Source organism: Aquila chrysaetos, chromosome 5 (genome assembly GCF_900496995.4).
Source record: "Aquila chrysaetos chrysaetos chromosome 5, bAquChr1.4, whole genome shotgun sequence".
NCBI lineage: Eukaryota > Metazoa > Chordata > Aves > Accipitriformes > Accipitridae > Aquila > Aquila chrysaetos.
This window is the reverse complement of record NC_044008.1, coordinates 33696378-33719911: the sequence shown is the minus strand read 5'-3', so window position 1 is coordinate 33719911 and position 23534 is coordinate 33696378. Positions and strand designations below refer to the sequence as shown.

Sequence of the window (23534 nt, the reverse complement as noted above, 5' to 3'; positions counted from 1 at the left end):
CCAGCCATGCTAGGCATTCGCCAGCCATGAAGGTGATGGTTTCTCCTTTGGGTGGAAGGGTACTCTGGCTAGATCAGCACTCAGAAAAACGTTTATAAACAGTCAGAAAAATCTCCCAAATGTTTTGATACCCAAACCTTAACATTTCCTATTTGAAACTTATCCACATACTTGACAGCAGATGCTCTCGGATCTCCAGTGCTGCTATTAATGGGTACCAGCCAGGCCCCCTAGTGCCTTTTAACCATGAAAGAATCTGAAGTAACAAAATTTACTTTTAAGTTCTACAAATTTCCCTGGGTATTATAGAAACTAGGATAGACTATGTATTTTCATAAACAGCAGCCCAAGAAGGAAAACACACACTTTGCAATGAACCATCTGTCAAGGGAAATCCAGATGAGTTAAGCAGATGCAGGAATTCAAGTTATTTTTGATGTTCATAGATAAAAGCAGCTATCAAAACAGGATAGAAATATTTAATACTGAGTAGGTGCTTGCTAGGAGTTCCTAGATGCAAAGAAATTTGAGCAAAATGAGTTACTCGGTTACCAGTGAAAATAAGATACATTTTTGATAGTAAATTTAAAATTACACTGAAGCATATCAGCTACAGGGTGTAGATGTTAATTCAATATTACTGCCAACTTACAACATCGAGAAATCACAAGTCAGGCCTAAGAAAGCATGTTACTAGTTTAAAGTAGCAAGATGGATTAAAAATAATACACTTAGTACTGTTTTATTTATCTGCTTTTTTAGACATGGAGTTATGCAGAAACAACATGTCATTTTTTTTTCTCTGCAATCATGAGCTTTATTTTATGAAAGCTGAAATTCTCATGTAGCCACTGAATTCAGGAGCTAAGACTTTAAGAAAAAATGGAAAAAAAAAAAAAGAAAAGCAACTGTCTTAAGACTTGTGATAAAATCAGGAGAGTTGGCAACACCGAGCATGTAACTGTGAAATCCTTCATCTGTACAGAATTGCATGAAGCCATTAAGCATACACCAACAGAAAGGTGGTTTAAAGTCCTTTAACCCTCTGAATGTCCCTTTACTTTGAACTGCTTCTTTGTGGGACTGTTGCTCATTAGAGCAACCCAGCACCAAATAGGGCTGCTCAGGGGAGTCCTAGGGCTGCTCTTATTTATATGAAACAACAGTGACTAAAACAGACTGTAAAAGAATGTATGAAGAATAAAGTTTGCCAGGAAAAAGATGGTAAATGTTGTTTCAGCCATGCTTTCTTTCTCTTTGCTATTTGGGAGAAAAGGGTTTCCAGTTTCTACAAATCAGGGCACAGGTCATAGATTTACAGCCTGATTTTATCCCTATAGCAAGTACCCTCAGCAAGTTTGCCCATGACACCAAGCTGTGTGGTGCGGTTGACATACTGGAGGGAAGGGATGCCATCCAGAGGGACCTTGACAGGCTTGAGAGGTGGGCCTGTGCAAACCTCGTGAAGTTCAGCAAGGCCAAGTGCAAGGTCCTGCGCATGGGCTGGGGCAATCCCAAGCACAAATACAGGCCGGGCAGAGAATGGATTGATGCTGCCCTGCGGAGAAAGACTTGGGGGTGTTGGTTGATGAGAAGCTCAACGTGACCCAGCAACGTGTGTTTGCAGCCCAGAAAGCCAACCGTATCCCAGGCTGCATCAAAAGAAGCGTAACCAGCAGGTTGAGGGAGGTGATTGTCCCCCTCTACTCCGCTCTGGTGAGACCCCACCTGCAGTACTGCATCCAGATCTGGGGCACCCAACATAAGAAGGACATGGACCTGTTCCAGCAAGTCCAGAGGAGAGCCATGAAGAGGATCCAGGGGCTGGAGCACCTCTGCTATGAAGACAGGCTGAGAGAGTTGGGGTTGTTCAGCCTGGAGAAGAGAAGGCTCCAGGGAGACCTTATAGCAGCCTTCCAGTACCTAAAGGGGGCCTACCAGAAAGCCGAAGAGTGGATTTTTACAAGTGCATGTAGTGATAGGACAAGGGGTAATGGCTTTAAACTGAAAGAGGGTAGATTTAGATTAGATGTAAGGAAGAAGTTCTTCACTGTGAGGGTGGTGAGGCACTGGAAGAGGTTGCCCAGAGAGGTTGTGGCTGCCCCATCCCTGGCAGTGTTCGAGGCCAGGTCGGATGGGGCTTTGAGCAACCTGGTCTAGTGGAAGGTGTCCCTGCCCATGGCAGGGGGGTTGGAACTAGATGATCTTTAAGGTCCCTTCCAACCCAAACCATTCCTTGATTCTATGATTCTACTAAAATAAATGATATTCAGGCCTTAGTCTTCTTTTCATGCTTGTTACTAAAAAGAAGTCCTATGGTTAAATTTAACATTCTGGATCCCATGTATTAACCAGGGCTTAAATACAGCAGGCTTCCTGCCATTATCAGTGTCCTACCCCCATGTCATCTGCTGCAGTTGCATTCATGCACATCACTCTCTACCCTAATTTTAGTTTGGATTACATTCATCTTGTTATATATATATTGAACCAGTTCTTTCTTCCTTTTATTAGCTCCTTGATTTGAGTAGAAAATTACAAGTATCGACATATCCACACAATAACTAGAGCTTGAAAATGATCCAAGATTATACCCTAACCTAAGACAAGAACTGATGGCAAGAACAGATGGTTCAAGCAAAACTTACCCAAAGGGAGGTTCTTGTGCCATGTGTTATGGCTGCTTATTAGATCTCCTAAAGGGTGGTGCAGCATCGAGATAAAACAGGCACTCAGTAGACAGAGTACGTGATGTGCAGTCAAATGGATTGATTTGTCTAGTGAATCTAATAAATGGATCTTGTTAATGCTGAGCAGGGAAAAATATTCCTCAGCCCCTATTCATTAGCTCATCCTCATTAAAAGAATGCCTTCTCACCAGAAAATCAGAGAGGCCTCCAGTCCTCTCTGCAGAAGACTCTACAATGCATAAATACTGGTTTCTCTCAGTTGGTCTGTTTTCAAACAGCAGCACTGCTAGCAGTTGTATTTCTGATCCCTAATTTATGTTCTTTGCTGTTGCTTATTCTTTGCTCTTCCCTGATTATCACCAATATTCCTGTCTCTTCTACAATGCAAAACTGTTCTTTGCCCTTCAGTCCCTCTTCTACCACTCACTGTTTTTCATCTACATTAATTATATCCTGAGGTTCTGTACCTGATGGGGCAGCCCACCCTTCCATGCTTCAGTCATTGTTCATGCTCCTCTGTGCACCCATTCCGCTACTCCTCCTTATACAATGGAGTAACTACTGGGCATCTGGGAGCCTTGTGGAACCGAGTCCCTCCAAATTCATGCTCTAGTCTTGAGAAACAGAAAAAAAATCTTTTTCGTTATCCCTGAATACCATGCCTATTATTCACATCAAATATTTGATGCTTATACAATTACTTTTTTTCTTCTTTCCCTTTTTGCTCACTTGGGAGAGAAAAATGTGTTCGTCATGTACACATCCCATCTTCTCTCACCTTACACCTTTTAGTTACTGACCATGAGATCATTTACTTCATCCTGCTCCATAAACCACTAGTGTCTCATTCAGACGTGCCCCAGCCCTTCTCTCTTCTTGCTGGCTGTCTGTTCTCTCTCAGTATTCCAGCAGGGCACCTACATCCAATTTTGAAAAACTTTCTATCCTTCCATCTGTACTTCCTACTGGCCCATTTGCCTTCCCCCATTCAATAGCCAGCAGGTAACTTTTGCACTCATTTCCTCTTCTTTTCTGTTTGTAATCGCAGATTTCTACCTTCTCTGCTGAAAATGCCTTTTCTGAGGCCTCATTCAGCCTGTCTTGACTGAGTCCTGGGTTCATCATTCTTTCCTCCTTGGTGCATTCTCTTCCCTTGGCTTTTGCTGCCTGGTGAGTTTGTGACTCACCTGCTAGCTCTTGGCCTTATCTTTTTATCATCTCTGAATGCTCCTTTTGTCCCTGCTCTGCAGGGAGTTTCATACCGCTATGTCATTGGATGCTCTCATCTATCTTACTCCTGTACAGTATCATGTCCTGTGATTGTTTATATTAGCAGTTGAAGACCCCGTCAATCCACACCTGCCTTCCTTTGCTATCCGTTATTATCCAACTCTTCCCAATGTAGAGAGAGGAGCTATGCTCCTTCTGCATAGCTTGAAGGTAAAACCAAAATATTTATCCCTGTTTAACCTTCTTCTCTTTTTCATTCCCTACTGTTATTAAAATACTGTCTCAGAGTATGCAAGGATCAGGTACTTTTTATCTATAGGTACCATCCATTTGAATAACTGCGATTCTATTTTATTTGAGGTTATTTAACTGTCTGCTTCTGGTTAGATGACTGATGGAAGTATGGTTATGAGTGGCCTTTGCCAGATGAGAATGACCGAAGTTATGAAAAGATATTAGCATAAATCATAGCAAAGGCACCTGAAAGCATAAGAGTTCTGAAAATGAAATAAGCTGCTAATTCCCCTGGAGAGTAATTTTAGATAAAAGATCTCTGAAGCTACATTAGGTATTACTTAGTGTCACAAGAAGTTGCTGAAATCCATGAAAAACAGCAGGTCCCTGATTCATAAGATACAGGTTCCTCATTTCCCTGAGACGTTTATATATGGATGATGTGGATACGGACAGATAAACAGATAGAAAAAGAGTAATCTGGGACACACACACACACAAGAAAAGTATGTGGTTAAGAACATGTTAGCATACATTTATTGCACAGAAGCAGTTCACTGTGTGACTGCATCACAATCTGTAAGATTACATACCTGTTATATGTATGTGATATTCCTCTTTGAAGATCTTTTGGAAATAAGGTACTTTGAACTGCATGTGTGCAGATGGCAAGCCTGGAAGATTCACTTCAACATCACCCATAAAATGTGGAAACTCCCAGTCCTGTTAAAAAAAGAAAAGTAAGAGCCTAAACATAAGCTTTCATGGTATATTTTTGCCCTTTAAAATGGCTTAAATTAATAAAAGGGAAAGGTTCTAATTTTAAGCCTCCCATTATTGGATTTTTCTTACTTTGACTGAATCACTTGAAATAGAATACCTTGTTTATATTAGACATTACAATATGATTTTTACTTCAGCTCCATGTAATTATGTGTTTAAAAGTTCGCTTTGGAATGACAGTTGAGAACCCCCTGTACCAGCTGATGGTACAAAATAGTCTAAGCATATGAATACCTATATAGCGACCTTGCAATACCAGTTACAACTCCTGTTACTGATTTGGCAAACAGTTCATAGGTAAGAAATTGGCAAAGAAGGCCTAACCCTTTCAAATATTTCATATACCTGTATTCTACTTGTTCAGCTTATAGGGTGTTTTCTGTATTTGGCCTTAATACATCTAAATAAACACTGCCTGCAAGTGCAGGCCCTTCAGCATAATCTGCCTGAATCAATCCAAGCACAGTTTTCTCCACTGCTGTATTTCAGCTGACAAGGTAATGCGGGAAATGTGGCAGCTCTTACCCACCATTATGCCTATTTTGGTAGCACGTGGTAACCCAGCTGAGGAGGAGCTGCATTTAAAGGAATTTTTCACTTGGTTATCTGCACCCACCATCAGTCACTTGGAAATAGGTGTAACAGCATGGCTCGTTAGAGCCCAAACTGAAAGCCTAGCACTAGTGCTAGAATCAGTACGATTACTGCCAGAGAAATCACTGTGTGCTGCAGACTGTTGGTGATCTGCTGTTAAAAACACGCTGGCCCTGTTCCTATGCATAGCCCTGGATTTGTATCCCACAAGTTAGTGCAACAAGCACCTGACTGACTAAAAGTAAGATAAAGGAATCTGTAAAGCGAGGAGCTCTGTGAGCGACTTGTGCTTCCTTCACATGAAAGCCATTCCAGCGCAGCCATCTCCACAGAAGAACCAATTCCTTTTTTTTTTTTTTTTTTTTTTTTTAAATTTTTTTTTCAGTTTTATAAGGCTGGAAAATTTCCTAGCAGGGTAATGAAAAAAAATTATCCAAAACTAAGAATAATCACTGAAAGATAAATCACTATATATAACTTAACTTCCAGGAATTCCTAAGCCCTCCAACATTTTCTACAGCGGAAGGGAAATAGAAGAGTTTTATCAGCAGGGAATAGCATGGCCCAAACACTAACAGCAGCTGATTTGTGCTAACTCCTTGTGATACTGAGTTAAATGAACTAATAGGTGTACAAGCAAGGAGAAAACCTGACCCTCTGTACCTGGTTCTCAATGTTCACAGCGATACAGAAAGTACCAATTTGCAGATGCGGAAGATAAGAGAAATAAGGATGCTCTCCTTTTGCCTTATCACTAACACAACACATGCACTCCTGGTCATGAGATATGGTAATAACTGCCCAGCTGCACAATCCCTTACGCTGCATCTGCAACCATCCTCTTGCAGGTGGCAGACAGCCAAAAAATGCCCAAAGATAAAATTTTTTTGGGGTGTACACTCTCAGTTTACAGTATCTAATATACATCTCTGGACTGGTGTCTCATGTTAAGCCATACATACTCTCACCCAGGAATAAATAGGAAGAAATACATTAAATATTCCTGAAGATAAACGAATGGAGAGCTGTGGACTCTGCATTAGAAATAAGTAAATGTGGGACTATAAATCCGGCCTCCTGCTCTTGGCTTGCCCCAATAGTTCTACTGTGCCTTTTGCTGATTTACAGATAAAATTCCACTGTACAGAATTTTGTATTGGACTGTGTCTTTGCATCTGAGTTTTATAAAAAAGTTCAGCATTTTTTCTGATCTGTATGAATATTACCTGATAATGAGTAACTAGAATGCCAGCTCTGTCAGATGTGCAATTTACTGTATTATTTGTCTCAGCAAACAACTACTGAGACTGGAAAATATTTCACAGAACAAAAGCAAAACAGAGAGATCCAACCTCAGTGTGCTACTGTTTACATAGATCAGACAGGTGAGTGGAGAGCCCATTAGAAAAATACATATTTGACACACCAAACTATGGCTACCTTTCACGTGTACATTATTTCACATTTTCTACATATATATCCCACACTGTATGAAGCATGACTGAATTGTATCATGACCTCTGTTACCCTGTAGCCCCGTAATATGGTATTGCCATTGCTAGAGAGATGGGCACAGGCTGGCACTGGAGACCTCACAGCAGATCTGGGGCTGGACAAAACTGCTTTTCAGGCTAAGAAGGAGAGCAAAAAAGTATCTAACACACGTGAAAGGCACTGTGTATAGTAAACCCGGCTGTACCGTGGAGCTTCAGATCAGTGAAGAAACAGCAAGGTCTAAAAGTGTGTTAGCAAACATAAAAATGCCCCCAAGTGGATCCCGGGGTGAGGAAAAAGAAACCGTCACGATGAACGCCATGACCTTCCCAGCAAAGGACCCCAGATGCCAATGAGACACCGTAATGCCCCCACTGGCCCCCACCAGACTGAAACTGCCCATTTCAGGACCCGCAGGAACTGGGGGAGGGTGGACGAAACACCAGGAAAAGCAGTAGAAGCTAAGAAGTGTGTGTTTAACAATTTTGACGTTATTATTACCGAAACTTTTTTCTGCACAGAAGTATTATTTTCTGTAATAATTAGATCTCAACTAATAATGATGCAAGGATTACACTGTTAAAATCTAATTATACCAATAATAAATTCTTAGCTTTATGTATAAGGTGTTTCTTCTTCACCCATAAATAACCTTTTGAATGTAACACCTTTATCAGTATGATTATAAAATCTGTTATTTAAGAACAGACCCACTGGAAATACAGAAATAAAATTAAAAAACCCCAACAAAATAAACCAAAACACAATAAAATGTACTTGAAAGCAATATTAAAAAAAAGGAAACTAAAATAATGAGTTAAACCTACTGACTTCCATGAAAGTCACTACAGCTACAGCACTTAGGAAAATGAAGCTTCAATTTAGGTGATTAAATAGCCTTTGGGGCTTCATTTGGCTCACAGCTTTGGCAAGTGTGAGCATTTACTGTCCATGTAGTGACATTATCACCTGCGGACACCGAGCTGTGGTATTATTATTGTGCAGGAGAAGAACAGATGACTATTAACTTTTCAGGCTAATGCCGGTATCAGGTTGTCAAATCCAAACCCAACAAAGTGGCCATTTTGCTACCTAGATTCTAAGAAAGCGTTGTCCAAACTCTTCTGACTCTAATTTTTTCCTTACTGACAAGCAAAAGACAACTTAATTTCAGCAATATCCAAAAAAGCATTTTTCCAAGAAATTCAAGGTGCCTAGTAGGAATAATCTACCTCATTTATTAATAGGTACACTAATAGCACAAAGGTACAAGCCCATAAATCTAACCGCTTCCCTCTCTGGAACACAGCTCGGGTCTGCATCGTGCTTTCATACACGGCATTTTCTCTCTGTGGTCTCTGATATCAGTCTGTGCTATCAATCTGTGCTCACGTCCGGGACATGAGTGACATACGCTATGTTCTTTAAGTTCTCCGCTCGTAATTATGCGAAATTCACTTGATCAGCTTTAGTCCTTATACCTGAGGTGCCTGTACTCCGCTGTATCTGGTATCTCATTAGGAACGGGGCCCAAAATACCATATTTAGAATGTACAACCATACTGTTAGCTCATATTTGTATCTCTCATACTGCATGAACAGATTGTTTCTTCTTTAAATCCATCAGCACCAAATTTCTAATATTCATCTACTTCAGTGGTTTCCAACCTGGCGGGTCTGTAGCATACCTCTACGCAGTTTATGAAGAAGAAACCAACCCAGAACCAGCAGGCTTAAATCAGCCGCACAGAGGGCTCTAACCTCACCGGCAAGTTTTGTGGGATGTGCAAAGCAAATGAGGTTATTGCCTCATTTCACTCTAGTCATCAGGAAAGGGCAGCCAGAGGATGAATTTAAGATCACTGAGGGGTTCATCCTAGTGTTGCAATGGGCAAAGGGAGCACCTCTAATTTCCATCAGCTACCTCATTAAGCCCAGAAGCCCAGACAAAACTGGATGCTGCAAAAGAGGAGATCATGGTATTTTGATTTTTTTTCCCCTTTGCTTCCAGCTCCCCACGCCAAATGAACGCACACACACTCTCTGCTGCAACGCCAGGTATTGGTTTAAGACCCTGCAGTGGAGCTGGCAGCACTGATGTGGTATCTCTGTAAGTAAAGCTATTTTTAGTAATGGTAACTGAGCATCAAAGCCACAATTTCTGATAGGATCTGGCTCTTCCCTGCCATCACCTGAGGAAAAGAGAAGTCGTTGCCTGGGGAAGCCCTGTCCTGACCCCGAGCCAGGACACGCAGCTGCCCTGGGGCTCCCGGCCAGCAACACCCAGCGCCCTGGCTGGCTGCAGGATCGCTCCTCGCTGCTCGGTGGGTTTTATCGCAGGCTCCGGGCTGCGTCTCCCAACCCCGGAGGAGCAGGACCAGGCGCCGGCAGGATTCAGCAAGGATGAGAAGCTGCGCGGGAGGGCGACGCTTAGCCCTCGGCAGACTGCGTCCCTCAGCCACCGGCCCCTTTCCACCCGGGGAAAACTGCCACAGAGAAGGTGGGACCGGGATTAAAAACCAGTAACGATTCATGGTAAACAAAGGTGCCACGCTTTCATCTCTCCTCCTGTCTGCATGTAGCTCATAGGGTGTTTGGTACACAGTAAATATGAAATTACACTAAAAATAATATAAACGCTGTGCAGATATGATCATGAAAGAGGACAAACGCACACTGAATATTTCTGCTTTAAGTGGTGATGATATATGCTATATTTAATGCTAGGAACGCATTTGTACTTTAACCCCCTCAGAATAATAAACAAACAAAAATAGAGGGAAGGAACTGAGAAAAGGCATATATGAATGTGTATATGTGTGCTTGTTCCAGAAACTGCCTACAGCAGTTTTTATTTAATTTATTAAAATCCTTTTAACTTATGAGGTAGAAGACTGTGCGTTTTCAGGTATCTTTGCATCTCTTAGATAGCTTTGTTTCAACTCTCAGAACATGGCAGACAGGCAGACAGCTAGAGGAAATTTAATGAGAGGCAATGGCGATATATTCTTGCAAGTGTTTGAAGTAAGAAATGAACAGCTGGAATTCAGAGACAAAGGCCCAACTCCTCTGTGGTTATCTCTAACTTCATTGCAGTGCTGCAACTTGCAGTGATCTCTGCAGCTGAGATCTCTGCAGCTGTGAGCTGCTAAAGTACAAACATCATTTTAATATTTCATTCAAACGTACATAAGAAGGGAAGTCAGCAGCCATGACTAGAACTCACTTTCATGCCCGTGAGATCAAATCTACCACTCAGTTTCTGGCCTTCTATTCTTTGCCAATACCTTATTTAAATAGGAAGAGAGTTTGATAGACATTGTGGTTTTTAGCCCTCACTAAACGAAAAATATACATCTACACTTAACATTGCCACCTGTACACTTGTATGGCTTCAGTGGGACTACTTAGCTCCCACAGTGCAAGATGACACGTTATTCCTCAAAAGACCTCCTGCTTCATGTTGGTACTATCAGTGCTAATCTATTCATAGTTTTCACGTCCAGAAAGTTTTATTTGATCTGCTCATCTGTTTTGGCTTCACCTGCTTGGATTGTTACTGGCAATAACAATCACAAAACCCCATCAGGAACTGTGGCACAAAGTCCCTAATTGCAGACACAGCTACACCTTTTATCCCTTAGTCTCGATTTAAAGAATTCAAAATACGGAAAATCCACTGTAACACTGGAGTCACTGCTTCAGCTGAGCTCCAGGCTGCTGAGACAGAAGACTGAAGACAGCTTCCAGGACCAGACGCGGGTATAGAAGGGCTATGCCTGCGCTATATGGCAATGTAAGGCATGGACATACATACAACCTTGCTTTCGTTCTCCATCATCTTTGTGCTCTTCTCCTCCTCAGTCTTTGCTTAGCTTCTTCAAGCTCCTGGCCCTTCTCTAGAACCATCACTGCAAGTCTTGCTCATTTTCTCCCTTATTTGAGAAAATGATAATAAGATGGCAATAACTCCCTCCTTGAGAGTTAAAGCAGCAATACAGCCTCTTTTTATGTGTGTGCTTGGCCTTGAATGACCCCTTCCATTAAAAAATCATTACAGAATCCTTTAGTCTATTATCCATTTCTGCTTATTTAAAGGCAACAATTCCCAGGCCACCCAGGTCCCAAACAAGCCCTGGGTCTCTGCACTTAGACACTAATGCATTTTGAGCCTAGACAAAGCTGTGTATGCACATGTCCTCAAAACAGTGACTCTTGTTACTGAAATGTCCGAATTGGTATTTAGCTTTTCCACAGCAAGCACAAAGTAGTATCAAAATTTCAGACCACCTAAAATAAGAAGTGCTCGCATTTCACTGAAATCCATGCCTATAGTCACTGGCAGATGCCTGATTTGTGATAGACGGCACTCCCTCTCTCTCCCCTGTGACTATAGCTTGGGTATCATCTTCTATTCACTCCTCGCAACCTGGTAGTGCCTTGATACTGCAGATCTGTTCTGCATAACATATCAGAGATATGACAATTCCTATCAAACCCCACAGCTACAATTTTTATCAAGGCTCTCATCATCTGCTGTTCAGTTACATCGGCATCTTTCCCTCTGGCCTTCACAAGTGCAGTTGTTCTCCACCGATACAGAAATGCTGCTGCAAAGACCATTCTCCTAGTCTGTTTCTTTGACCACGTCACTCTTTTCTTTGATCAGAAAAAATATAGGCCACTTCCTTTTATATTCAAATCCCTTCAGATCTTTCACTACCCTAGGTACAGACTGTCTATATGACAGCTGCTCCTTCAATCATTCTATAAATTCAGGCTACGAATCTTTTCTCTATTTAAAGAAACTTTCCCCTGTGCAGTTCCCTATCAGCTGCAGAGCCTTCTCCTTTCTCGTTCTTTATAATTATTCTTTGCTATGAGAAACCGTGAGGATGTCACGCATTAGGTATCCTGGACTACCTGTCATCCTGACCAAGGAAGTCACTATTGCTTATACCCGCGTGTCCAACCAGCCGTAACGCTTGGCTTTTCTTTAGCAATGGAATGCTCTAGGACTGGAGCTGTATTTTGGTTGTCTTTGAGCATCACCTAGCACGATAATGCCCCAGTCCTTAGTGACCATTGCTAGTTCCTTGGTAGGACAAATATTGCTAGTAGTGTGAAGAATTAATGGTTATCCATTCTTTCTGTTACTTTAGGGACAAATTCTGTTTGAAAACAAGCCAGAGCACAAGGAAGGACGGACCCTAGAAGGTCTCACATCTTGAGATGTGTAGTGACCAGGAACAACAGTAATCACCATTTCCCGCTGAGGGCAAGGACTGTTCTTTCTTACAGCTATCCTTTAAGTTTTAGCTACTCATGAGAGTCAAAGAGGAGCAAGGTGAAACAACTTTATCCGTGCCAGAGGTGCAGCAGACATCACTAAGCACAGTCTCTGTGCACACCCAGGATGTCCTAGGAGCAAGTCCACCAGCTTCTCCATCAGGCAAATGTGAGGTCTCATATATCTCAGTGACACTGTGAGGTTCCTCTTCTTTGTAACTCGCTCTCGCCTGTTGATTAGCTATTCACAACTGCTCAAAATGCTGATTAAAAAAAGCTGCTCAAAAGTAAATGTTCTCCTATTTTGTCTCCGAGTTTCTCCAATTTTTGCAAGCTTTTGCTCTTGCTTTACTGTCTCACTCATGTCTGACCTTGGTTGAGCTAAATAGCTATCAGGTAGTTCATCTGGACGAGAGACACCAGTGTGAGCTTTTCTAGTTAATTCTTGAGTCTGATAAGCTGCTAAATAAAGTGGTAATGTTACAATATTGTGTACCTGTAAGAGACAAAGAAATCAGCTCCTGCAAAGCAACTGTGTCTTGTTCCCTATGTGAAACTTCCCTAAACCACCGGCAAGTCAGTCATAATGGTTTTTCTAACTACCTCAGCGACACACTTTATGAAAGCCATTTCTGTGGTGAATAGGAGAAATGAACATTCACTAATAATATGCAATACTTATATTTACAGATTTACTGAGACAACAGCTTGCTGTCAAGGGAAATCACAACAGAGCAGTCAATCTTTCTGGTACCCTAGAAGACCAAATATCTGACTATGATGTGGAGTATAAAAATAAATTTTAAATACATTACTATGTAATCATCTCCAACAATATGAGTACATACGCACTAATACACATACCATTGCCTTGTGGAAAATATACCCACATCGCAGCTGAACGGCAGTATGAAATTTGGAGCATTTCAGGATTTGTAAAGACTGCTAATGCTATTTGCACCTATTTGAGAACAGTAAGCTCTACTCAGAGTTCTGAAGTCATTTTGCATTAAGGCAGCTGTCTCCAGCTAATTTCAGCTGCATTAAAATGTATATTGTCGCTTTCTCCTTCCAAATACCCACGTACATGAATTTCCTTGTTGCCTGATATTCAAATCTTAACGGTGTTTTTCAGTGTTGCCTAAACCCAAGAAGATAGATTTGCAGTAAAATACCTGAGCAGATATTTTCCTCGCTATGAGCTTTGCAACATAATAAAAATGGTGTTACAGAAATGAAGAGTATCTGGAGCAAGGGGATTACTATGTGTTGCTCACTGCAGATGGAAAGTAAATCAGTCACCTTAACATTAGAAATGGATGACTGAGGAGCCGTTCTGTTCTGGACAAAATTCCTTCAGATCATATGTGCTCTGAAGAGTTTTACCATCACCTGTTCTGAGAAAATTTGAGGCTGGTTACAAAAAAACCTATTAAATTGCCCTTTGGTATTAAGCGTGATCTGAAGTGGCAGGTTTGAACCAATGGTCTCAGTTTGAAACTTTCATCCAACTTGTTCTGGTTTATCTGTAACTGTAAATCACACATGTGCTTGTGCAGGGTTCAACTTGCTGTGATTATGGCAGTGAAACAGTAATATTAATTTTCTATTCAAGAAAAAAAACAGGATTATATGCTGTGTTTGACTGATACTGAGAAAATTAATAGAGCTTAAGAAGATGACAGAAAGTAAAAACACCGGGTGCATATGGAATGCAGGGAGAAATGTGTCTCAAATTTAAATGTGGGGTTTGCAAACAAATCAGGGCAAATGCCCTGTCCTTTAAAAAAAAAAATCAGTAATAACTCTTTTCCAAAATTATCTTCCTCCTCCTAACTTGTGCTAATTAATACACCAGTTTTAATATATAAGGAAAGAAAAAGGAAACTGTGTGCAAATGTTGCAAGAAGAAAGGCTGACTTCACAAAACGTGGCTACCCACACTTAAGTTTTTGTTGCAGGGACAACAGTAACATGGAATATATTTGGTCTTGCCAGCTCCCTCTCTTGTTTTTTTAGGTGAAGTTAAAATACTCTTCTGTGTCCTGAGTTTTAGCTTGCTAATAGGATTAGCAGCGGCAGCATACTGTACTTGCGACTGAGTTGCCTTCATTTCCTGAAGGCAACATATCCCGTTCCTGAAATCCTCCTTCACGCTCCCCCTCCAGCCCAATTTATCTTCAAAAGCTGTGGTGTGGCCATTAGGCACATCTGTTCCAGACGTAACAGCAGCTTGTTTGGTATCAGTTGGGGTGGCAGTAGGAAACACATACATTATGTTTGCATAGCCATTATGCAAACACATCTGGGTAGCAAAAGAGGATATAAGGAAACACATAAAGCTCAGGAGGTGCGCACGTAAAAATAAAATCAGCTTCACTTGCATATCAGCATCTCTGGAACGTGTTTTCAAACTGCCACCAACAATCTAGAATACAAGTGAAAATGGATATATGTTATACGGGTGTTTATTTTGTCCATTCTTACCGGCATTATACCTGCTGCCAAATCAGTCTCTAACATTTATTGTGTGGATTAGCTTGCCGCTCACCGGGATGGGAACTAGCATCCAGCTAGCTCCCGTGGAGCCACCTGCCTTTAGGGGTCCTGAGCTTCCAGCTGAATCACCCTCGGGGTGTTCCAGCCCAGTCCCGCTCCAGAAGCCTGATGAGCCACTCGGCTTGTCAGTACGTGCTACAAAGCAGATGTCCCTTCTCACACTCGGAATACGTAAGCCCTAACTGGCAACGATGGCTGGTCTAATGACCTCTGAATACCTTTTCTGTGTCTGTCATGATCTACCTACTTTTTTCCATGAATCATCGTAATTTTAATATAATCACATGAGACAGTTTCTCTTGCCTCCCTCACCAGGTCAGGAAGCTAAACAGCAGAACGCTCACCGAGCTGCTCTGGTGAGGTGCATCCTCATCAAATAGGAGCATCTCCCTTTGCCCCCTGCAATTAAAATTCAGTACAAACCGTCACCTATTTCAACAGAATTTGAATGGAATGGCCCGCTCTTCTAATAGAAACGGACTGGAAAAGCTCCTGGGAAGTACAAATCCATGAAAACAAAAGGAAAGAGCCTTCTTAACTGTACTGGTGCGAAATACAGGCTCAGCCCGGTGCGTGAGATACAGACTGCCAAATTCAGTAACAACGGACCCAGGAAACCAAAACCGCCAGCCCAGAGTCCTCAGCAGCCTTTTTGCCCTACAGAGGGTGAGATGCTGAAGAGCAACTGGGTCTTCACCAACCACCCGGATAAGGAAAAAGGGATATGAACACAAAGGTGCTCCCCCGCCAGTTTAACAAAAGAGACCGTGAAAGATAAAATGAGAGATTCTTACACCGGCAGCCGTCCCATCTCAGGTGAATTCTGGTGAGTACACAACTCAGCACTGGATCAAGGCCTCAAAGTGATGTGCAGTGTGTTTTTATAAGTGTATTAAATTCTAACTGTATTATTCTATTATATTAATTAGTTTCGCAACTTCTAAAAAAAGACATTCTTAAATTACAAAACAATTTACTGAATCAGACACCAAACATACTCATCTTCATCAACACACAGAAGAAAAATTATGGGAAAATCCAGTTGCTAAGAACCACTATAAGACATTTGTCATAAGATAATCCTTATTTCATTGTACTGTACATCATTTAACTAAGGGGACTTTGAGAAAAATAGGAAAAAAATAGTCTCCCTACATAAGTACAGGTCTAGTAGTTTTATTATTTTCAGTAACAATAAGAGGCTACATAAAACTAGTGTGCTGCTTGGATTATTATACTGCATCTTCCATAGAGACCATGGCATTACATTAGTCATTCACTGCAGTTCAGTGACATGAAATATCCTCTTATTACAGAGAGTGTATGTCACTTAATAGTTGCAGAAATTATTTACTTAAGCTCTCCCCTTCCCATCTGCCCTCCCCTCTCCAAAAATCCATTCATTTTCTTATTCCTTGGGGAAACGCTGCCAGTACTCCCTGTATGTTACGCATACATAAATTACATGCCTTAAAGAAGGAACAAAATCATAAACCCAAAAATACAGCCTCCAATGTGAATAAAAATTAGGGAAGATAACTCTTCTCTACAGCCTCCTCTCTGACCCCAATGCAAAAGCTCACTTCCTGAGCGTGAGAGAGGAAAAATGCACTTTCAGCTTTTTATACCAGAGCAATATATCTGCCTTTGCCAAGCGCATGCAGAAAACATGAACTTCATCCTAAAAGGTTTTCAGTGTTTAGAAACCACCTGGGAGAACTTGTCAAAAACACAGTGAACCAAGTTCTAATTGCACAAACTCACCCTGGTCTTGACAAACACAACAGTTTGGTTTGAAGTTCAAAACTGTTCCCATCAAAATCCTTGGGAGCAGAGAGAATGTTGTTAAGGTGTCTTTTTGAATCTCAAAGACAAAATCAGAGGCTGGTGGTGTGCAATGAATTAAAGCGTTCTCCTAGTGAGATCTGAATCTAAATATAGCAACTATGCTGATCACAAGGAAAGGCTGAATTATAATTTTAAAAAGAATGACAGATGAGACAGGGTGGACAACCTCAAAAGGTTTGGAAATTCAGTGTAGATAAGAAACCATATATACAGCACTTGGCAGAAGCTTATCCAAACTAACAGACCCTTCTGAAGGATGCCCTCCTGCAACCCTTCTATTCAGTCTTTACTTTTGATCTGCAAGAAATCTCTTTCCCCCCCTCACTGCCAATGCTATTTTTGGAAGACAACTTGCTAATTTCCTTCCACAGAGAATTTTCTTTGGGGTCAATTGTAAGTGCCCCACGAGCCCCTCTTTTTGGAGGGGAAGATGGACTTTTCCACTCTCTGTTGTTTCAGAAATTTGGCTCTCTTTCGCCTACCCACATAACCTTACATCTCCATAATCTTTGCCACTAGCAGTAGCACTTAACGTGCTTTTCCTCTTGCTAGATTTTCTTCCATAATTTTCTCCTTAACATCTACAAGTGGTAGAGTTAATTCAGTAGTTCATGTTTTTAATTTTAAGAACTTTCCTGCTCAAAGTTTTGGGAAATGACATGTTGCCTGCTCTCAGGGACGCTGTTACGAGGGCAGCAAGCAGATGCAGTATGCTGCCTGTAGATAAATGCGCGGCTTCCAAACTTCCAAGTATGACTCCAAAACTTTTAATTACTGGCATCAATGAATCAAGGGAGTTACATTACAGCAGCTGAGTGATTACTCTCTCAGTGTGATTAATAGACCAGGTGGGGTTTAAAAGGCAGGTTCTGTATGTAGAGGAGAGGTAGATGCATGTGTTTTGGGCGGAGTTCCAGTTTAACTAGTCAAAGCCATATAATGCAGACAGCTACTGAAACTTTCTGGACAGGAAAATATAGAATTCAAGCATTATTTTCAATTGTTTAAAGAAATGCTAAATCAATTTTCTCATCAGAGGAACTGTTTTAGAGCAATTCACCAAGTCAAGATAATGAATGAGCTGTTCTTTCACAGCATTCCTCAAGGAAGAATTATCCCAAATGATATGGTTACTTAATAAGAACATTTATAAAGGGACAGTCATTATGCGAATTATGTATTTTACATAATTTATTTCAACTTCCAGTTTATAGCAGCACTTTTATCTTTTTTTCATTCAGTGATAAAAAAGGCATCAATTATAATTCTCCTAGCATGTCTACAGAACAAATGTCTGCTAGTGAAGTTGCTGTGCTCATTCAAACATATAATTATACATTGGAGGGTCCTAGGCAATCTACATTTACCAAAATAATGAATAGATACAACCCGCACACTTAAATGTAGCAGTTTAGGTATATGAGAAAGGCAGTGCAAAATATATTTAGGGGCGTGCTGGTCCGTAGCAGTGCTACCTACTATGTGATGACTATTGGCCGGGCACTTCTGCTGTTAAATATGTAAATCCACTTAGAGCCCAGAGAGCAATATGCTTGCTGCCATGTTTTTAAAAGAAAACAGAGACTATTGCTTTCATGTCTTCTCAGACTCAGTACATTTTTACTGAGGTTTATCCAGTTTGCATGTACAAAGCATGGCTGCAAAGCATGCAAGTGTGAGAGAAATATGAGCAAACCAGATTATAACAAGTATTATTGCAATTTCAAAGACTCTGTAATCGGAGGTGGAGAGATATACTGCAGGAAAGCAATTTAGAACCACGCCACAGGTTATTATTACAGCAATGTACTATTTAGGAATTAGAGACTACTGGGCTATTGGTCTGCATCAGCATGCCTGACAGCAGAGGTTGGCCAAGTGTTCTGGTCTGGCCTAAAAGCAATTTCACTGGCTTCTACAAGCAAAAATTCAAAAGCCGAGTTGTTAATAAAATAATATTTGCTAATGTACTTTGGCAAAGGCCCCGCTAGACCTTGCAGATGCTGAAAGGATCTGAGAGCTCCATCTCGTAGTCTTTCCACTGCAAACCACAGATATTCACAAAAGGCAGACTCCCCTGATCTGGGCTACGAAAAGCACTGACCAGAACAGAATGTTTTTTAATCATGGCTCAGGTGAGCATTGTGGAAGATTAGAAGCTCCTATAGTAACAAAGCACGGGGGATCCATGAGGCTTGAGGACACAAAGCTCATCGTAACATTTCCCTATCTTCTTGTAATCTTGACCAATATAAAGGCTGATCAAAGTATTGACTAGTCCTTAACAATTTCTTAGAATGACTAAACCTTTCACAAGAAACTCAAAATAACAAGGTCATGAAATAGGTAGGAATTAACTGCTCCTTCCTAAAATGTTCATGACTTTTCCCCCTCTCATTTTATCTGCATTTCCCAACTTCTCCTCTGAGTTTTCCTGCAGTCAGCTGCCAAACTTCTTGCTTTAAATGCTGAGTTAAAATACAAGGATAATATCACTCATGTCACTCTTGTATTTTTTTGTAGCAACCATTTAAGAAGCAAGCAGTACTATTTCCTTCTTGATAAACACACACAGTTCCAGTTTATACTGTCTCACACCTAATTCTAAAGACTTAATTGTTTTCTATGAATCCTTACTAGATACATGGAAATCCTAGTGTTAATAAAAAAAAAAAAAGTCCCATGAAACAGTTTCTTTGACAGAAAACAGAGTTATTCAAGGCTCGCTACTTAATTGGCACTAATGACAACATTCTACATACTTCCCTGAAAACTACACCAAAAGCTTTCACTGATTTCTGTAAATGTAAAATCAATTACCAATCACATATCTGGTCTCTGAATTTCTCTTTTTATGAGTATGATTCTGCACAAGGATTTCTACCAGAATGTGTTACCTTTTAGAACTAGGTCACTAAGGAAAACGGAGTTCATGTTCTCATTCTGACTTTAATGTTATACAAAGCTATAATTTCCCCACAAAATATATTGATAATTTTATTTAATATTCTTATACAACCTGGAGGCTCATCTAGCCTGTGTGCCAGCATGGTTCTGTGTGACTATACAGACATGGTTATGCCATCCCCAAGGAGATCCGTAGTTTAACTGTTATCTTTTAAGACTCTCACTATTTTTCTGCATTTCCAACAGCAATCTGTGTCTTATAAACTAAGAATACTGGTAATTGATAGAGTAAATAACTGCATTTGATGGATAATACTATCCTGACAGGTAAAGCAATACTCACTGAGGCATTCTTTACAGAAGAAACATCATAACTCTGTATATTTGCATTGGGACACCCTGCAGAAATTTATTGACCAGCTCTGTATGGGGAATGAAAACTTTATCTTTCAGATCTTTTCAGCGTTTGAAGCTGCTTATACTTACAGGTGCTATGTAAAGGAAAAGCAAAAGTATTATTGCTATAAAAATGAATATGAAAACGAGGTTGAGAAAGGATTACATGGAAGTGTCTATCTAACAACTCTGCTGAGACTCTGAGCATCACCAGTATGAACTAGGCATTTTGCCTGCAAATTAATACACTTGTGTCAAGTTGGAGCCGCTGTCTGAGTGAAAGCTAAAAATGGAGCCAGGATGCTGGAGCACAATCCTGTAGAGCTGGGAAGAGCCTCACCTCTGTCGATCTGAAATTCCGCAGGTGAAGGGGGCAGAGGCTGTCGTTCGTTCCGGACCCCTCCCAACCACAGAGCAAGGAAACTCTGTACGGGAAACCCTGGTGATTTTTGCACTTCTCAGTCCTTAGGTGTAGTTTTATGAGTGCAAAAGAAAGAAATGCAACGAACTGTTTGCACTATGAGAAAGGAGCCTTTGGGGGTTTATTTCACTCTTGAAATGGCACTAGAGGAATTCATACAACCCATACCACAAGGGAACCCAGTTACCACTGCGGTGGGTGCCATATAGAACAAACAGAAATCACAGCACTGCTGCTTACCGTTCAACTGTGCCTGTGTACAATATACTGATTTAATTTGCTTATAACTTTTCTAAATTTAACTGCTTGGGTTGAACACAGCCCATGCCAGGTGTCTGCCTCAGGCTGTTTTTATTTTTCTGTTTGGTTCTATGTTTCTGTTTTAGGGTTTTGACATTTTCAACTAGCACCATTCAAACGCTTCTGAGAGCAAGACCAAAGAGAAAATAAGATGCTTTGCTTTGTAGAAATGCCTCATGCTTTGAAGTAGAGATGTGCAGCTTAGCAAGGGAGTAACTTTGTGTCAGAGATGTGCCTTTTGCTTCCCTGTGACTATCTGCCCCAAACTGGAAGAGTTTAAGGTACCTTTGAAAAGTCAATAATTTTCACACTTGCAAGAATTTAGCTAAAGGTTCAGAAACAAGTACCTTCACAAACTGTGCATCGCTCAGCATGCCAAAGTGTCTCTCAGCTCCTAGAGCTCATCCGACTATGAAACCGCGGCTCTCAAGAAGAGAGACAGAGCATCCTCCACTCCCCCTCTGCCTCCCAGCCCCATTGCTGCTGCCGGCAGGACTCGGAGCTGCTCTCAAACTGGGACCGAGCTGGCCCCGCACAGCCGCTGAGGGACAGAGAGCCAGCTCTCCTCTAATTCCTGATCCCAAGTACTCTGCGTGCAGACGGAGCCAGGCACCTGGAGCTGAGGGAGGATGGGGACAGGAGGGCTCCGGGCTCTGGGTCTGAGTCTCGCAGGGATGCAGTGGTCCAAGCCCTGTCCTCCTCCCTCCCCACCGGCCCTCTGGGAAAGGTGTGATAGGAAAATGGGAATAGGCTACACGAAAGGAGCGGGAGGATGGGAGAGACTTGAATCTGGGCAAGAGGGTGAAGTGTTAGAAAGGCTGGTGGGGATGGGAGCAGGAGGTTGGGACTGGCTGCCTAAGGAAAAGGGACTGACCTGGGGAGAGAGGGAAGGGAGAAAAGGAGAGATTTTGATTTGGGCAGCAGGCTCGGGGTGGATGATTAGTATTCACTGGACGTGGAGACAAGAAACGAGAGACTCAAAGACTGAAACCCGGGATTAGATAAAAGTAAGGGGATTTATCACAGAACCAGGGATGAGGAGGACCCTGGATGGGGACAGAGGGGGACTGGAAGTGACAGGAAGGAAAAAGCCAAGTTTGGGGAAACGATCAGAAAGTGTCAGTGCCTCTTTGGCTCTGGAGATTAGACTGGTCACCACGACTCCAATTATCACCACCCTCTGCTGTTAACAAGCACATGTGAAGCCCAGAGGCAAAGTAAGTGTCTCCTCTTTCTTCTGAGGTGGCTTGTTGGAAGAAAAAACACACGCTGCTATTAGCAGCTAGCTCACACAGCAAACGTCTATGCAGGGGAACTAACAGTTCCGGATAAGACACATTGGATTCAGATGGCAGACTTTTGATTTTGAAGTTGCTATCTTTCTGTAAAAACTAAAGGATATATGCACACAGAAAGTCCTGCATTATGGGAACTGTCTGGAGGTTTCAGTGGTGAAGACTCATGAACTAGGAGATGTCAGGCTACATGGTACAGTCCTTACTTAACTACATGATCACACACTGTTTGTTCCAGAGTACACGACCCTTTTTCATTAAAGAGGATCTAACTTGTGATTGTGAGATGGGAATATATAGCGACAGAGACCCCTGTAGTTCTCCTGCACTCTGCATCTGCTGCACAAGCTGGAAAGTGGTTGGGACAAAGGGTGGAAATGCAAGAGACAGCAGAAGACATGAAAACATTTACCTCTTGTTACGGTGGTCACTGCTGCTAGGAGGAACTGAATTTGGCCAGCTCTGGCATGACACATCTGCGAGATACTAAGTGAATTTCTAAAACCAAACTATGCCCAAGCAGTTATAAATTGTTTGCCCCCCCCCCCCTTTTTTTTCTTTTTCTTCTGTGTGTTTGCCTTTACATCCCACCTAAGCTTAGATTTGTTCAAGTGACAAGTGCCTATGGCTGGTATTGAAATCAATGAGAGCTGGACCTGAATACATCACCACTGGGGAGAACAGGAAGGGCTGACAAAATATCCGTACAGATAGCAAGAGTCCTGTAGTGCATAGCACTACCTAGCTAGGACTGCCCTGTACTGCTTTAAGATCAGCGTAAAAAGTAACCAGTCTTTTTTATAGAGCTCAATATATGACACAGTTATAGCCATCACTCAAAACAAGCAACAAAACTGCTTTTCCAACTGTTTGAATTCTACAAGGGAAATAGGGCTGTCGGTGTAATAATGTGTAAGATTACATCAAGTAAATATGTGGCTCTGTCTGCTCCTAATGAAATAATACACTAGACCCTCCTCCCCCAATTAGGTAACCGCTCAGCTAAAAGATGGGTAATAATATAAATTATCATAAAAATGTCCTCAGACATCTCATATTAGGGACCCTTTGACTTAAATTTCTTTGTGCCCCAGTATACAATGTGGACAATAATGGCCAATAATACTCCTATTGTGAAGCCTATTGTGAAGATAAATACATTAATGCTTGAAAAGCCCTTAGGAAGTACAGCGATGAGTGTCACAAAAAAGCCCACAAGGAATAGAATTATTTCATCTTCATATCAAGGTTTCAATAGTGTGCAATAAGTAAGGCCTGGGGCCACACGCTGCACAGAAAAGGTAAACCAAAATATTGAATAGCTTCTCATTAAGTGAACACCATTCATCCAGCACAGCAAGTGAGACAGAGGTCCTGTGGAAAAATAGGATGTGAATAGATAATTAAAGATTGTATTATAATGCATACACACAATAGGGGTGAAAAGTTTACACCAGTGACCTTAATTCTGGCATCTCCTAACTTCTGAGTGCA

The 23534-nt window shown here is 41.4% G+C and overlaps 1 protein-coding gene across 5 annotated transcripts in view; it reads right to left on the bottom strand.

The window, feature by feature from the left end:
• TMEM117 (transmembrane protein 117) overlaps nt 1-23534 on the bottom strand; it is a 238258-nt gene that overhangs the window by 7857 nt on the left and 206867 nt on the right. For all 5 annotated transcript variants that reach the window (XM_030013218.2, XM_030013219.2, XM_030013221.2 and 2 more), the window contains one exon: nt 4748-4877. In XM_030013218.2, the coding sequence (XP_029869078.1) occupies nt 4748-4877 (130 nt within the window). The remainder of the gene's footprint in view (nt 1-4747; nt 4878-23534) is intronic.